Raw genomic sequence first — 14,658 nt, forward strand, 5'->3', positions numbered from 1 at the left:
CTGTCCTCATGTGTATATTATATAATTTTGTAACAATGCTAACGATTCTGCTTTGTCCTCAGATGTATATTTTCAGTGGGTAGTTACACACAAGATTTATTCATGATAATGAACTAATTAATGAAAAAAATAGATGAGACCCCAATATATTTTGGTTCAACTATTTAAGGTATCTTTTTTGCTAAACCAATATTCTTTTTTAAAGTACTCCAATTTGCAGAGAGGAGAATTCAAACTCTTGTACTAGTCAACTGATCTAACCCACATTTGCCGCTTCAATCTGGTAATTTTGGTTGATGTTTGTAGCCAAAATGTTTACATGTGTATGTTGAGAACTGCACATAAAATTCATCTGGGAAAACCATATTTGCCGTGAGTTTGGCATGCAGATTAATCATGAATCATGATTCGTAGTTTACTTAGCATAAGAAACTCAGCTGTTCTTCTGTTACATTGGCCTAACCATCTCTGTGGCCTTAACTATAATTAACCCTAATGAATTAATTGCCATGTTAAGGAGGTTAATTAAATGGATTAAAACTCAGCAGTAAAACATGAGTTTCTTAACATTCTCACTAAGTTTTGGTAGAGCCATTTCCTTCGGAGGGCCGGCTCTGGAGAGCGTAGAACCACTTCTGGTATAAGTTGTGGATTCTGATCTCTCAAGGTAAAGCCTGCCTCGATACGCCGCCAAGTGAGCGTAGTAAGCTGGGGGCACCAGCGAAACCGGCTTCGTGCACCTTGCGTACGTGTAGCACAGAATGTTAACCAGCTTCTGCAGTTCATCTGAGGTGAACTCGTTTTCATCCCGCAAAATGTGGTAATGAGTTGGCCTGCTTGTTCCCTTAACTCCCCAATGACTGCAAAGATAGAAGTCGAATTCTTTCGGGTGAGTGATCACGGTATCCACAACGGTTCCAGGGGGAATGTTTTCATCGAGTAATTGGTTCTGCTTCGAAGACGGATCAATTTTGAAAGGGAACAGCCTTGTGTGATGCCTCTTCTGAACCACTGCAAATGTTATGGGAGGCGCATAACCGGGAAGCTTAGAACATGCCCCTTTAATGGATTGCAGCTCCTCTTGAAGCACTTTGTAGAATTGCGTTTCGCTTACCCCGTCTCTGAAGAAAATGATTCTCTTGGGGAGTTTGCCAACTTCCTGGCAAAACTCATTCAATAATTCTTCCACCATTGCGTCAAGATCCTGGATGATTTCTTGTCGATGTGTCTGAGATCTCATTCTCGAAACATACTTGTTTGCCGCTGGCCAATTCATGCTACCAACCACAGCAGCAACAGAAGGACTAAAGTCATCGAGTGGATGCGGATGGGTCACATCTGCGCCCAGGAAGATCACTGGCTCATCAGCAAGAAGCAGCCGCGGGATTTGAGATGGTAATGAATTGTACAAGGAAACCGTGCATCCTCCAACTTTAGCATTGATCTTAAGAGCTAGGTTTGCCAAAAACTGCGAACCCAACTTCCCGAGGTTTGAGTACAAGCAGCATTGGCTTAAAACCCCAATGCTTGTGTCCGCAATTCGCTTGAGATCTCCGTAGCCTTTGTGCTTTCTTTCCATTACACATATAAGCAGCTGGAGATTGTTTGATGCAGCTCTTTGGATTCTTTTGAGCTTAGATTCTAACAGCGACACGTTGTTAAGCACTTGGGATGGTTCGAATTGGGGGCTAACAATCGTGTTCTTGTTGAGGAAGATTCCCAGTTGTTCACATCTTTGAGATAGCTGGCGTATGAATTTCGGGATGCTGTTCTTCTGATCAGGGGTGCCACCGAAACTAATCAATGCCCACCTCTCGATTCGAGTACCTTCAAACACATGGCTGTCCATAAGATTCCACTGCCGGTCAAGACGAGAGGGAATTAGGTCTCTTACATGACCACCATCACCAAGCTTTAGCTTCGGAGGTTGAAGAACTCTTCCTTTTAATTGCGTCATGTCTCTCGAAACATGGAGCTTGAATTCTCTTTCCTGAATGCCACTGCAAGAGGACAAAAAAATGAAATGAACATCAACAAATAATCAGACAGCAAACTGAAACACTTCTTTGAATTTGAGAGATTACCTTGTTGGCCCAACAGGACCTCTCATAACTCCATCGATAATGGCTTTTCGTTCTTTCGGTCGTTGGCAGCCCATCTTAAGTATCCTTGCAGTCTGATCATCAGACAGCTTCCCGAGGAACTTCTGGCCTTCACAGATCATACATAGCTCCATCGGAAGATAGCACGGTTTACTCCTACTAATCTGCAAACAAGGCAAATTCCTGAATTGTATATCATAGTTATAGTGATCCTTAAAGTAAGTCAACAGCCTCAAATTCTTCCCATCCCTGTCTGCAAACCAAAGATTTTCAGTGGCTTCCTCGGTTAAGCCAAAAACGCGGTATCTCTGAACAGTTTCTCGGTGGCAAACAAAGAGCCTGATGTTCTTCAATGCCTTCTCCACTTCTTTCCTTTCTTTCTCAGTTAAACCCCTTGTCTTCCTTTGAGGAAGGTCTTGAAGAAACTCAAGGCGCTTCTGTAAGTATGGGATCACTCCAACGCTTTCGTGGAATGCAGTCACGGAGAAATCAACATTGAGAGCTAGTCCTTGTTGCGTTGGTCGAAGGCTCTGGAAGAACCCTCTCAGTCCTACAGCCCCTCCTCCAATTGCTTTACTTCCACCCATTGAACTCGAGTAGAGTGATCTTCCCACAGGTACGCACTTCTCCAATGGCGCCTCCCTCAAGACGACATCCAAGGCGTGGAGATAATCCTGAGGAAGCGGCTTCCATTCATCACCCCGATTGTTCAAGTAACTACTCAATTCCTTCGCATCTAGCTTTGACACGAGTTTGATATTGACCCGAAAAAGTTTATGTTCTTGATGCTTCTCTTGTAAGTCATTGAATGCCCCATATGGCAATGTTGGCTTGCTTGCGGGGATGGGGAGGCTTACATAGAATTCAAGCCTATCGTCTCGGAATTCAACGGCGCTGTAAAGATTCTTCCGGCCATCATAAGCCGGAATTGCACCGGATAGCACAGCCGAGTTATCCTCCATCAGCTTCTGTTTGATCATTCTAGCAACTTCCTTCGAGGGGTTAGGGGAAATGTCGACATTGTAATGGAAAATTTGCTGCGATGAATCAAATTGGACAAGAAAATGGTTAGCCAAGAGGGAGATTACAGTCCCTTCCACACCACCAGAATCTGGCCTCCTTGCAGTCACTATTGCTTTTCCTGTCCTTGCAGCTGTGAGCAACTTCCTTCCATCTTCTCCTATAAATGGTGAACTGGTTTGCTTCTGATACGCCTCTGTAGCTTCTGATTAATAGTAAATATCAAGATTATTAAAAAATTTAAGGAATTTAAAGCCTAAAATCAACCATTTTTATTGAAATTAATGCTTCTGAACTGGTAACATATATCATATTTTCAACAATTACCCTTCTCAATGCAGATAAATTTCTATCCATCTCTATAGCAGAAAGTAAATTACTGGGAGAACAAGAACCAAATATGTGAAACTGAAGGTAAAATATAAAAACCAGAACTTTGAAACACAGAGAGAAAAAATGACATGCAACGAAAGGGGAACTAGCAAAAAAAAGCAGAGGGCTTTGAGGCTTACTTGGTGAAATTGTGAGTTGGGGCACCTGGGTTTGGGAGGAGGCGGCAAAAGGAGGAGTATTGAGCCTGCATGAAGGTTTCTGGAGGTGGGTTTTTGATCGGAAGTGGTGGTTTGGAGGCAGCGGTGGAGTTAGAGCGAGTTGCAGAGGGAGGAGAGGAGGGAGAGGAAGAAGAGCAGGGTAGGAGGAGGAGTATCTCTGATAATACTGGTTCTGGTTGCAGAAACCGAACTGGTTTGCGTGGTGGATTAGTGGTTGGTGGTGGTGGTGGTTCTGAGGATTGGCTCTGGTGCCGCCCCTCAGGGTTCTGGTCTTGGGGTGGCATTTCTGGTTGCCATTGGAGTTTTCTGTGTCTTCCATGGCTTGATTGAGTGAGAAAACAGGAGTGAGAAAGGCGTGGAGGCTGTGAGCATGAGAGATAGGATGGCTTCTGTTTTGTGATATGAGTGAGAAGGAAGATGCCTGAGCAGAAAACAGGAGTGTGTAGTTATAGCAGACACAGAGAGAGAGGAAGAGGAAAGAGAGTTTGGGTTTTAGTTCCGGAGTCTTGTAAGGTTCTTAATGTCGGGAGGGTTTTGATTCCGGTAAGTTTAGTTTGAAAGGGAAAAGTGGACTGATGCCTAAGAAAAGGTAAAAAGACTTGTCAATCTATTTGGACTTATTAAAGCAGTCTCTGCAGAGAGAGAGAGAGAGAGAGAGAGAGAGAGGAGAGAGAGAGAGAGAGAGAGAGAGTGTGTGTGTGTGTGTGTCTTAGGGTAGAGTAAAAATTGGGTCGAGTTAATTGGTTAGGGCAGCTTTCAATTTTGAAATGAAAAATTGAAAAATAAGTTCAGTATCTTATTACGAATGACGTGATAAGACTGTTCTATTAAAGATTTTATCATATTTGAAGAAAAAAACTTTGGTTGAATTACTTCATTGAACGTTCGTATATTACTGACATACAACGTTCTTTAGCCTTTGTAAAAGATGCTTTAAGAATAACGTGATCAGATTTTTCACTCATGTTTTTTATACATATGTACCTAGTCATCGTACCAATAATATAGTATTATATATTAAATTCTTATTACATTACATTATATAACAGAGATGAAACGCTACACCGTCATGCTTTTCTATTTTAGGGTATTATCATTCAAACACCTTTTTGGTTTATTGACTACCTTTCAAAAACATGGGTTCTTCTACCTTAGATTTTTTTCCTTGAAAATGTTTGGAAGTCAAATGAGGAGGGAAAGGTTTGGCCTTTTAAACAAAATTATAATTGTTGGTGGTAATTATTAGGGTTCTTCTTATCCTTTTACACTATTTTTTTAATTCATCTTTTGTACTTTGCGAGTTCTATTTCTACAAATTCACAATGTTTGACTGGCTATTTTCTCCTTTTGTTTAAGGCATCATTGTCTTTGTAAACGGTTAATCTGGATCTTCTGGGGCCATTTTTATGCGACCTTCAAGTGTTAGTCAAGGTTGAAAAGTTAAGAGAACAAATAAAATACATGGACTCTTAGAGGATTGTCCACATAAGATTGATGACATCTTAGATTAAGAGGAAAAAAAAACCTAAAACACTTATTTTATTCTATCGCTCTTTTGAATATCGATATTGCTTCTTTTTTAGGATTAGTTTGAAATTGCTGTGTTTTTTTTCCAAAACTACTTTTTCAAACCTACTTTAATTTTTTGTTATTTTAAATCCATGATTTTGAGAAAAAAAAAAACTTTTTTTTTTTTTTTTGCATTTACCAAACACAATCTTGTCCCAACTTTTTGAAAAGATGTTTTTTTTTTAAAAAAAAAAAATTTAAATAATGCCGAACCAACTCTTAATTATTTGTGCATTAAACTGATTATTTTATAATATCTTTTTTTTTCACTCGAAAAATTAAAAGAGTATAAGAGATTGAAAAAGAAGCGTTTAGATCATCAATTTTCTTTTATTTTCAATACCCACATTATGAAGGGCTTAAACAAATTTGTATTTCTTTGTCCATTTAACATTATTGAACATTTTTTCATTCGTATTTCCACTTTTATTACTACTTGCTGCCCCCCTTTTGCAGCATCTTTTGTAAACACGATTAGTGCTAGTGTGATGATAAGATCATAAGAAGGGGAGAGATGTTTTAATGAGCGGTCAACATGGTTTGGTACACGAAGTGTTACAATATAAATGGTTCAATTTTTTTTTTTCAACAATCCAACCGTGAAAAATGCTAAGGGAACTCTCTCAAAAGTGAGACTCTATAGAGTCTTTACTGTCTCATGTTTTTGCTATAATGTTTTATAATGTTGACATGAGAATATAAGGTGGCAGAGAGTCTATGGAGAGTCTCACTTTGAGAGAGTCCTCTTAACATTTTTCATCCAACCATTTGTATTATAACACTTTATATATCAAACCGTATTCCCGACATACTAAAAAATTTCTCTAATAAAGGGTCCATTGATGCACTTAGGAAAGTGAGCTCCTTTGTATTTTAAGGATAAACATAGTTGGAATGTGGTGACGGGACAATATAATTAGAGTGGAGCCTATAAAGATTTAAATTACCTTTCAAGATTTAGGACCACATAATATCCATTGTCCATAGCTTCTACTATTTTTCTATTTTTTTGGCCATATAGTCTCCATTGTTTTGGTTTGTACGATATGAATGATATTTACATGGGCTTTTAAGTCAAAAAGTCTTGCGTACAACTAAAATTTCTTATGACACTCATCACGTGAAAAGAATGATAACATGTCAGACGTTTTTACTCAAGTTTTTCTTCTTATGACGTTTCTTTAACGGTGTCAATATCATCGATGCCCGTGATGACAACTTGGAAAAGGAAAGGAAGAAAACGAGGAAACATAAAATGGAGACAAAAGATCAAATCCCCCCACTGTAACGTTCAAGCAACAAGACTATGTAGTTGACTTAATCTGATTGAAGCTGATTAGCAGAAACTAATGACTCTTAAGATTGATTAGCAGAGACTAATGACTCTTAAGTTTGATTAGCAGAAACTAATGTCTATGTTTTATAATTCATGTGCTGGTCATTGCGTCATATAAGATTATATATTACCAGCACTCCAATATTATATAGATTTTTTTTTTTTTGGACAAGTAAAATCCAATATTATATAGATGAATATTATGAAAGTTGTGGAGATGAAATATGAATTCGAGACTTTGATCTCCATCCGTTGCTTTTGCTTTCATCATGATGTCTTTGAGATTCATAAAAATATGACTCTCGATTAATCAATTCATCGGGAATGATAAAATTATTTACCTTGGCTGGTAAAATACGACTCTTGATTTGTTAAAATGATCATTCTATTAAAAAAAAAAAATAATTAGCAGTAATGATCATTTTTTTGTTGCAAAAATAATTAGATGTCGTTATACTATCGTTGGGTCGTCGTATATCATTAATATGCTATCGCTATTAAAAAATTGATTATTTCTAAAATCAAAATGTCAAAAAGTGAGTGTTCCTACTAAGTGCCCAATAAACAATTAAGGTTTTTTAGTCAAAATGGTTTATAAGATTGACATAACTCCTCACTTTGGGACATGAGGTTTGAAATCAATAGAAGTAGTTATTCTTGTATTTCCGTGAATTTTTTTTGTTAAATAAGAATCAAAATAACAATAATACTCTGAATTTAATAAACAATGTGCCAAAATAATTTAACAAAAATTGTGTTGTTTTTTTTTCTCGCCCAATATAGAATTTTCAAAGGATGACCAAAATGATTGATAATAGACAAACTCAGCGACCATTTCTATTAATTTCAAATCTCAGTTATGCCAAGCTCGAAGACAAAAGAGTCAAAAATTAATTCGAATTAAGCCACTTAATCAAAACAGTGTTCGTATTTTGAACCTATATTCAATTCTTACTTTTACAATATAAAAAAAATTTAAAATATCGGCATGTAAAATACAAGTAACAACGGATGAAAAACTCAAAATCTTAAACATTTAAATGTAAGATTTTAGAAACCTTGGTGTCAAATTTTAAAATTTTTAACACGTTTTTGTTGTACCAAGTTAAAAGTATGAAAGTTGTAATATATTGCAGTCAAAAACAATTATGAAGACACCGCGTTTCAGTGGGCGGCAAGAAGACCTGTTCAGTGATGTCAAATTATGCACTTCAACACACACATGCAAATGGGAAGAGGCCACCAGTATAGTTTAAGACCAAATTAGAAAACTCACTTTTAAAATAATAAATTATTGTTCAATTTCGTGTACTTGAAGACAACATAGAATTTGTCAAATGTGCGACTAATCTTACGGGATAGTTACAAGATGTGAGTGGCCGGTCAACTGATGGTATTGTGCCGCCAAGCACCGGCTACTCACATTTTGCAACTATCCCGCATTGGACAAACCCTTTAGAACTTTGAACAGTGAAATGCATATTATGTTAAGTCAAAATAATTTGAAATGAATCCATCACTGTATATGTTGTATATTGAAATTAAAATTTGAATGAAAACTTTTGACAATCTGCTATCAAAAGGGGAAGAATCAGACTTTTTAATCGAAAAGTTGATTAGGAAACATTTCTTTTTTCCTAAATTTTAGCTCAGGAGCATGACTTAGACCAAAGAAGGGCACTAATGATGATTTACCTTTGTGAATGGTTTAAACCATGAGGTACGTTGCAGCATTCGACACTGTGTTTGTCAACTCTCCGGGATAACTAATCTCGATTAGAGCGGACTAATCACAGTTTGACATGTCTAGTTTGGGAGAAAAGTAGAGATTACGGAGCAATAAGGCGAAGGAAAACCAATCTGAGGCACGTTTAAAGAAACTGGTATCAAGAACACATGTCTAAATAGCTCAGATCGTTGAACACGCCAATTCACAGATGGATATGCATGGATACACAGGAGGAGAGCAAACACATCGATCGGGATGGAAGAGATCTTTTCGGGACATTTTGTATTGCAGAGGGAAAAGAATAAAGCTATCAAATGAAATGAAAATGAGAGGAAGATAACGCGTAGAGGCTTGTACTACTATAACACCATTGTACATCGTAAAGACATTCACGAGCATACCTCACACCTACGCTTGACGAGCAGAAGATAAAAGAGGACTGCGGAGTCTGTCATTGCTCCCAGAATAGTTGATAGGCATCAAAGCAGGGTCCTGATAGACCGTGACCAACTTATCGAGAAATTCAGGCATTGTAGGATCGTTCTCATCTTGCCTGTCCTTTCGTATCAAACTCTGGAACAAAAAAGAAAGTAGGTCAAGCCAAATATTATAGGTGAGAAGTTGTGTGGAAGTATAGTAATTGTGTGACATTAAACATACCTCAGCAGGGTAAGCAACGAAATTTGGAAGGAAGCGCTTCCGGCAGTACTCATTGAAGAGAAGTGTGAATACAGGAAGAGGAAAAGTTAATGTCGATGCTAGATTGACCTTCTTGATTGTAAAGATTCCAACTGCAATAGCGTGCATAAGTACCAGAGAGAAGATCATTGAATTATGCACAATCGGCCAAAACTTCCCTGCAGTTTCAAACCTAGGAGCATATACGTTTATGAACTGCACAACGATTTTTGCCGAGTATCAATACGCTACATTCAAATCAAATCCTCTAACTTGTGAATTGAAATCTACTGACCTGGTTGCGAAAGATGATGAATCCAAGACAGAGGTACACTAAGAGGAAGGGAAGAATCAGTGGAGCTAGAAAGAAGTATGTGATGCCGAGAAGTACAAAGAAAAGAACTCTTGGCATGTGATTATGGTAATTCATTGCTGGAACTTCAAATTCATCATCTTTACTGTCGGTAAAAGGTCTTTTTAACAGACTCCATATCAGAGGAATTATGCGAAAGAGTTCTGATGAAGTACTTGTCCATCCTGACGTGACGACATAAGCAATGAAAAAAGACGACTGCATCACTCAAAGTAAATGATGTTAGAAAACTGAAAATAGTGACCCTGATGCAAATGACAAGGCAGTTAAAGTATAAACGCATCATTTTTATCGCATGCTTAAACTGAAGGGAACGCAATTCAGATTCAGATTTGTAATGCAAAAACATATATTCATTCTGAGAAGTGCCCGAGACTAAATATGTCTGAGCATAGTGATTGTAGCCATCTCCCTGAAATGAGCAGCTGTGATCACTTGCAACAGTTGCAGAAATAACTTAAAACTTGCTTGTACAAGATACTATTCAAAAGAAAAAAAGTTTGAAGATTTTAGCTCATCAATTAAAAAGGATTCATATACATTTTTGGTGAGATTGTGATTAAGTACAGTTATAGACAACCAAATGGAGGGCAATTGCGCAATAAAAGATGTACCAAATTACACTGTGAAATCGATTAGAGAAGCAGGAATTTGGTACTCAAAATGCACAAACAAAAGCCTACAGGTTAGATGCGTTGACAATTAACACATAACATATAAGCAGTTAACAAATTTGCGATTCCCTGAGTCCTACTAATTTTAAATCGTAGAGGAAACATTTTCTCACCTGTGCTGGAACAGAAACGCCTAGCTTTGAAGGAATATTCTTGGGGTCAAGAAAGAGATAAACCTTAGAGAGAACTGATCCGGAAAATACAGTAGCAAAAAAAATGTTCCATATCGTGAACCAAAGTACTTTTGTACACGCACTCTTTTGTATATCACTGAGAGAAACATATCCTTGAATGGATGAAAGGAACTCCATGGCGGGGGGCACTATTTTCAGAAATAATAGAAGAATAAGACTGGGAAGGTATCCTGTAATGACTTGACTAACAAATGTTCTGCAGGAAGAAACAGAAAGTTAGAAATTTGCATCACCAAGCAATCCAAAAGATAAAAAATTATTAGAAATTACTGTCGGTTAATTTTTTAAACTGTATAAAACCACAACGGTCATTTAAAGCAAGAGCAAAAGATTGTAATCTTCAGAATTCCATAATAATTTTGGTACATATAGATTTCCCAGAACCTTGCTTAAGATCAAGTATTTCACAAATGTTGCAGAAGTATTCATGAATTTATCATATTTACTCACATGGTTAGAACACTTTCGAGAAAGGGAAGCCAAGCTTCCAGCTGGTTTAGGTTGGTAAGACCTTGGACAAGTACAACAGGAATAAGGAACAAGATTGTTAGGACAATGCATAAAAGTATAACCACAAGCTTAGATATCCATCTTCGGATGAAAGATGACGAAAAGAACGGCCAGTAAACATCACGAGGTTCAGGAGCTTGCTCTGTGACCCAGTTGGTAGGATTGGTTGATTGTTGCAAGTGGTGAGCAATTGCAGCACCATACCGAGACTTGAAGGAAACAAAAGCAGATCGAACTTCCTTAAACATAAAATAGAAAAAATAAAATAAAAATTGAATTAATAGCATGCCCTGAGAACCACAATTACATACAACAAACAGTGAAAATATCATCTGGAATGCAGAAGAGAGGAGGGGAGAAAGTCAGCACATACTTCTCCTCCTAATGAAGCCTCTGATTGCTCCAATCTCACATTCTCCTCTGCGTCTTCAAGCTTCTTTTCATACTGTTCCACAAGATTAACCTTGTGTCCAAACAATCCAAAACAACAGGATCGTGTATACTTTTGCTGGTTTGGATCCGATTGCAAGTGAAGGAGCCTGGTATACAGTTTTTTCGTATCTTTCTAAAGATTGATAAAATGAGACAGTGTTAAGAACAAAGTATAAAACATAGAAAAACATGTTGAAGCATGCAGAAAGACAGAAAAACAAAACTTAACAACACCAAAACAGTATATAGACATCAGAAACAATGCTTACAAGGAGTTTTTTAACTTTGTTTGTTCGACGAACAACAATATGTGACAAATACGTTGAAGGGTGATACTCCCTAAAGAAGCTGTCAACTTTTTCACTGACACTGCTCCCAGAAGGAACAGGAATGCTGCGAACTAAGATTGTGAACTGATGCGGTTGAGGCTTGGATGACTGAAAATAATCAAGCCGTCTTTGAGAAATATATCTAAATTCCTGCACAAAGAAGGATCATTCAGTATCCACTTCAACTCTTCACTCTTTCGTAGATCATGAGCTGCTAACCAGTGACAGCAGAATTCGAATCTCACTAGCGTAGTTTGCTTTCCAAGGCAAAAGTAACATCAAAACTAGCAACATAACATATATCTTAAGCACATCAAATTCGGTTTAGGAAAGTTTAACTATATAAGTGCACCAAAGATTTTACTTACATAATAAAGTAGACAGCAGACAAAGATGGTGACAAGGTACACAGCAGCAAAGTGAATCCATAATCTGTCGAAAACGTCTGCATTAGTAAGTTTAACTTTTGCACCTCATGTTGCTATAATATATGCATACGTAGGTTAGGCCATTTGGTCAGAGTAGTGTTTCTGCCCCTTAACTCGAGTTCAAATCCCCCTCACCGTAAACTAAAGTAATTCAAATCTCCGCTCACCGTAAATTAAAGTAGTTTAAAATACGCAAGGAAGACTAACTGTAAATTTTTCTTACTAATTTTAGAATTTAAGAGATTAATTGTAGATTAATTAGAATCAAAATAATTATAAAATCAGAGATTTAAATCTAATCACTCACTTGCTTGAGCCATTGTTCACATTCGAAATCGTAAACACGTCGAGAGAGTTATTCGACAGATCGGCGAAGTCAACATACTCGAGCTGGTTGCCGGAGCAGTTGACCGGAAGCAGGACGAATATCCCGATAACTCCGGCGAACAGGAACACTCTGAGACTAAAATTGATAAGCCGCATGAAAACGACGGCGTCGAGGCCGGAGGACGACAGCAGGTCGTCCTCAGTGAGCTGCCAGGCCCTCTTGACCCAGTACGGCGACGGAATCAGCCGCTCGAGGTTGAAACGACTCGACTTGTCGGACTCCCCCTCGGCGAGCAGCCGCGGTATGTACACCTCATAGTTGCTCGGCTGCTTCCGGAGGATCGAGTAGAGCGTGAAGAAGAGGACGCAGAGGCCGGAGTTGATGGCGAGTGACGTCAGCAGGGCGGAGACAAGCATTTCTCGATTTCTGCGAGACCCTAGAAATTCGGGAGGTTTGGAGAAGCGATGAAGCTTTCGATCCGACTGTTGACATTCAAATGATTAGCAGCTCAAAACGGAGTGAGCTAACTGTTTGGATGCTTGGGACTTTTGTGGTGCCGAAAATACCCCTGCGTTTTGCTTACTTATTTCTCACGGGAGCGAGGAAGCTTCCGTGAGGTGATGGATGGGGAGTTTACCGTTACTGTGATAAAAGCGGTGGTGCTTTGTACTTGGATTTCGAGGCAATTTTGGGGATTTCGAGGCGATTTTGGGGATTTCGGTACGGAGGAGGAACGGAAGGTGGCCGTGATCTGCTCCTCCAACTACCAGTCAAATTCCCGCCATCGCCAGATTTTTTTTGGAGACTCTTGGCTCCACGGTCACGTGATATGTCACGTGATTTAGTGGGTAATTTTGGCAGGGCATTTATAATTTGATTAAGGGTAACAATTGGAATTGGATCTCATCTGGATCCAAATTATGGGGATTCTATGGATACTCATATCTTAGTCATTCATCGTGTATCGTACGGTCATAAATAATTTAACATTTTTATTTAAAATAAAACATAAATAGTACATGATGAAAAATAACCACACGATATACGATAAACAGTTAGAATGTGGGAATTCTTAAAATTCCACAGAGTGGACCTAGAGAGGATCCTTTTTCGCAACAATTTGCAAATATCTGTCACATCAAATCTTTTGAAAGATGAAGAATGTGGGTGACATAAAAATGTGGGGAATGGCTTTAATGTTACATAGAATTCAATTGTTAAATGTTTTAATTTCAATTTTTTATCATTTAGTATTATGTCGATTAAAGAAAAATTACAAAATGTGAGAGTAGTCATACCCTGAAACTTATGTGTTTGTACTGAGTTAGTTAATGTAAATGATACCACATAAGCGGAAACTTGAACTTCGAGCGTCATCCCACGTTAGAAAATAAAAAAAATATTACTAGATTAAATGCGAGTTGGATAAAATTTGGACCATTATAAATTAATACACATCAAAACTATGCTTTGTCATTCAAGATATTTTCTTTCTATTGTTCATTGGAGGAGGAGACGATTTTTTTTATTTATTTTTTATTTTTTGGAAAGCTAGCTATATTAACCAGGGCAAAGATGCTAAAAGTACAACGCAAGCAACCAAAAAAACAAGTCAAGAGTGCAAGGGGAAGAAAACACGACACTAAAAGGAAGCAACTAGCGTCATCCCTTGCACACCCAAACAAAATAGACCATCATTGTGAATGACATGAACAAGTGAAGATGGAGGTTTATCGACCCAAGTACAGTCACACATCTCCACAGAACTTCACGACGCCAAATGGTCCGCTGCCATATTGGCTGATCTTGGAGTCCAAGACCAATGACAATCATGGAAGGAAGCTCCAACTTTCTTGCACTTTGATAAGATTGGAAATGCCTTCCATCTGCCATTTGTTAACCTACCTAACATGAAATGGATTGTAACGAATCAGAGTCAACAACCGCACGAGTAATGCCCAACGATTGACCGAGCTCACAACCCCGTATAATGGGCAAAGCCTCAGCAACCATAACAGTATAAGCCTGGATAGACAACTTATGAGTAGTAATGAAAGCACCTACAGAGTCCCTCACCATCAATCCAATAAACCATCTTTCGAGTCAGCAACCCAAGACGCTCGTCCACCCCATTTAGCATAAAAATAAAAAAAAATAAAAAAAACAGTGGGGAAAATAACAGGCTTTCAAAACCTGTGCTATCACATCCCCGCCTCGACTCTGCCATAGTACGATATTGTCCGCTTTGGGCCCCAACCACGCCCTAACGGTTTTGTTTCTAGGAACTCACATGAGAACTTTTTAGTGGGTCACCCATCCTGGGATTGCGCGACCCATCCTGAGATTGCTCTCACTCGAACTCACTTAACTTTGGAGTTTCGATGAACTCCAAAGTTAAGCAAGTT

At 38.3% G+C, this 14,658-nt stretch overlaps 2 protein-coding genes across 2 annotated transcripts; both read right to left on the reverse strand.

Annotated features, from left to right (window-relative positions):
* Positions 1-339: 339 nt before the first annotated feature.
* LOC137732415 (protein argonaute 7) lies at positions 340-4,195 on the reverse strand. The gene is made up of 3 exons (XM_068471724.1): positions 3,635-4,195; positions 2,085-3,327; positions 340-2,000 (listed from the first exon to the last, which is right to left on the reverse strand). Exons 1-3 carry the CDS (start codon positions 3,990-3,992, stop codon positions 542-544), a joined length of 3,060 nt encoding a protein of 1,019 aa, XP_068327825.1. The 5' UTR covers positions 3,993-4,195; the 3' UTR covers positions 340-541.
* Positions 4,196-8,563: 4,368 nt separating this feature from the next.
* LOC137731058 (CSC1-like protein At1g69450) lies at positions 8,564-13,026 on the reverse strand. The gene is made up of 9 exons (XM_068470128.1): positions 12,233-13,026; positions 11,866-11,929; positions 11,438-11,647; positions 11,110-11,301; positions 10,677-10,975; positions 10,146-10,422; positions 9,281-9,556; positions 8,968-9,201; positions 8,564-8,880 (listed from the first exon to the last, which is right to left on the reverse strand). Exons 1-9 carry the CDS (start codon positions 12,667-12,669, stop codon positions 8,716-8,718), a joined length of 2,154 nt encoding a protein of 717 aa, XP_068326229.1. The 5' UTR covers positions 12,670-13,026; the 3' UTR covers positions 8,564-8,715.
* Positions 13,027-14,658: the final 1,632 nt, after the last annotated feature.

The sequence above is a fragment of the Pyrus communis genome, chromosome 4, assembly GCF_963583255.1.
Source record: "Pyrus communis chromosome 4, drPyrComm1.1, whole genome shotgun sequence".
Classification (NCBI taxonomy): domain Eukaryota; kingdom Viridiplantae; phylum Streptophyta; class Magnoliopsida; order Rosales; family Rosaceae; genus Pyrus; species Pyrus communis.

What these genes read in the sequence shown, in the direction of transcription:
- LOC137732415 (XM_068471724.1), bottom strand. Translation starts at nt 3,992, where the DNA reads ATGGAAGACACAGAAAACTCCAATGGCAACCAGAAATGCCACCCCAAG. An exon ending in CCAACTCACAATTTCACCAA is followed by an intron (nt 3,328 to 3,634) that starts GTAAGCCTCAAA and finishes ACTATTAATCAG; the next exon opens with AAGCTACAGAGGCGTATCAG. An exon ending in GGTCCTGTTGGGCCAACAAG is followed by an intron (nt 2,001 to 2,084) that starts GTAATCTCTCAA and finishes GTCCTCTTGCAG; the next exon opens with TGGCATTCAGGAAAGAGAAT.
- LOC137731058 (XM_068470128.1), bottom strand. Translation starts at nt 12,669, where the DNA reads ATGCTTGTCTCCGCCCTGCTGACGTCACTCGCCATCAACTCCGGCCTC. An exon ending in TCTGCTGTCTACTTTATTAT is followed by an intron (nt 11,648 to 11,865) that starts GTAAGTAAAATC and finishes TTCTTTGTGCAG; the next exon opens with GAATTTAGATATATTTCTCA. An exon ending in AGGCTTCATTAGGAGGAGAA is followed by an intron (nt 10,976 to 11,109) that starts GTATGTGCTGAC and finishes TTTATGTTTAAG; the next exon opens with GAAGTTCGATCTGCTTTTGT.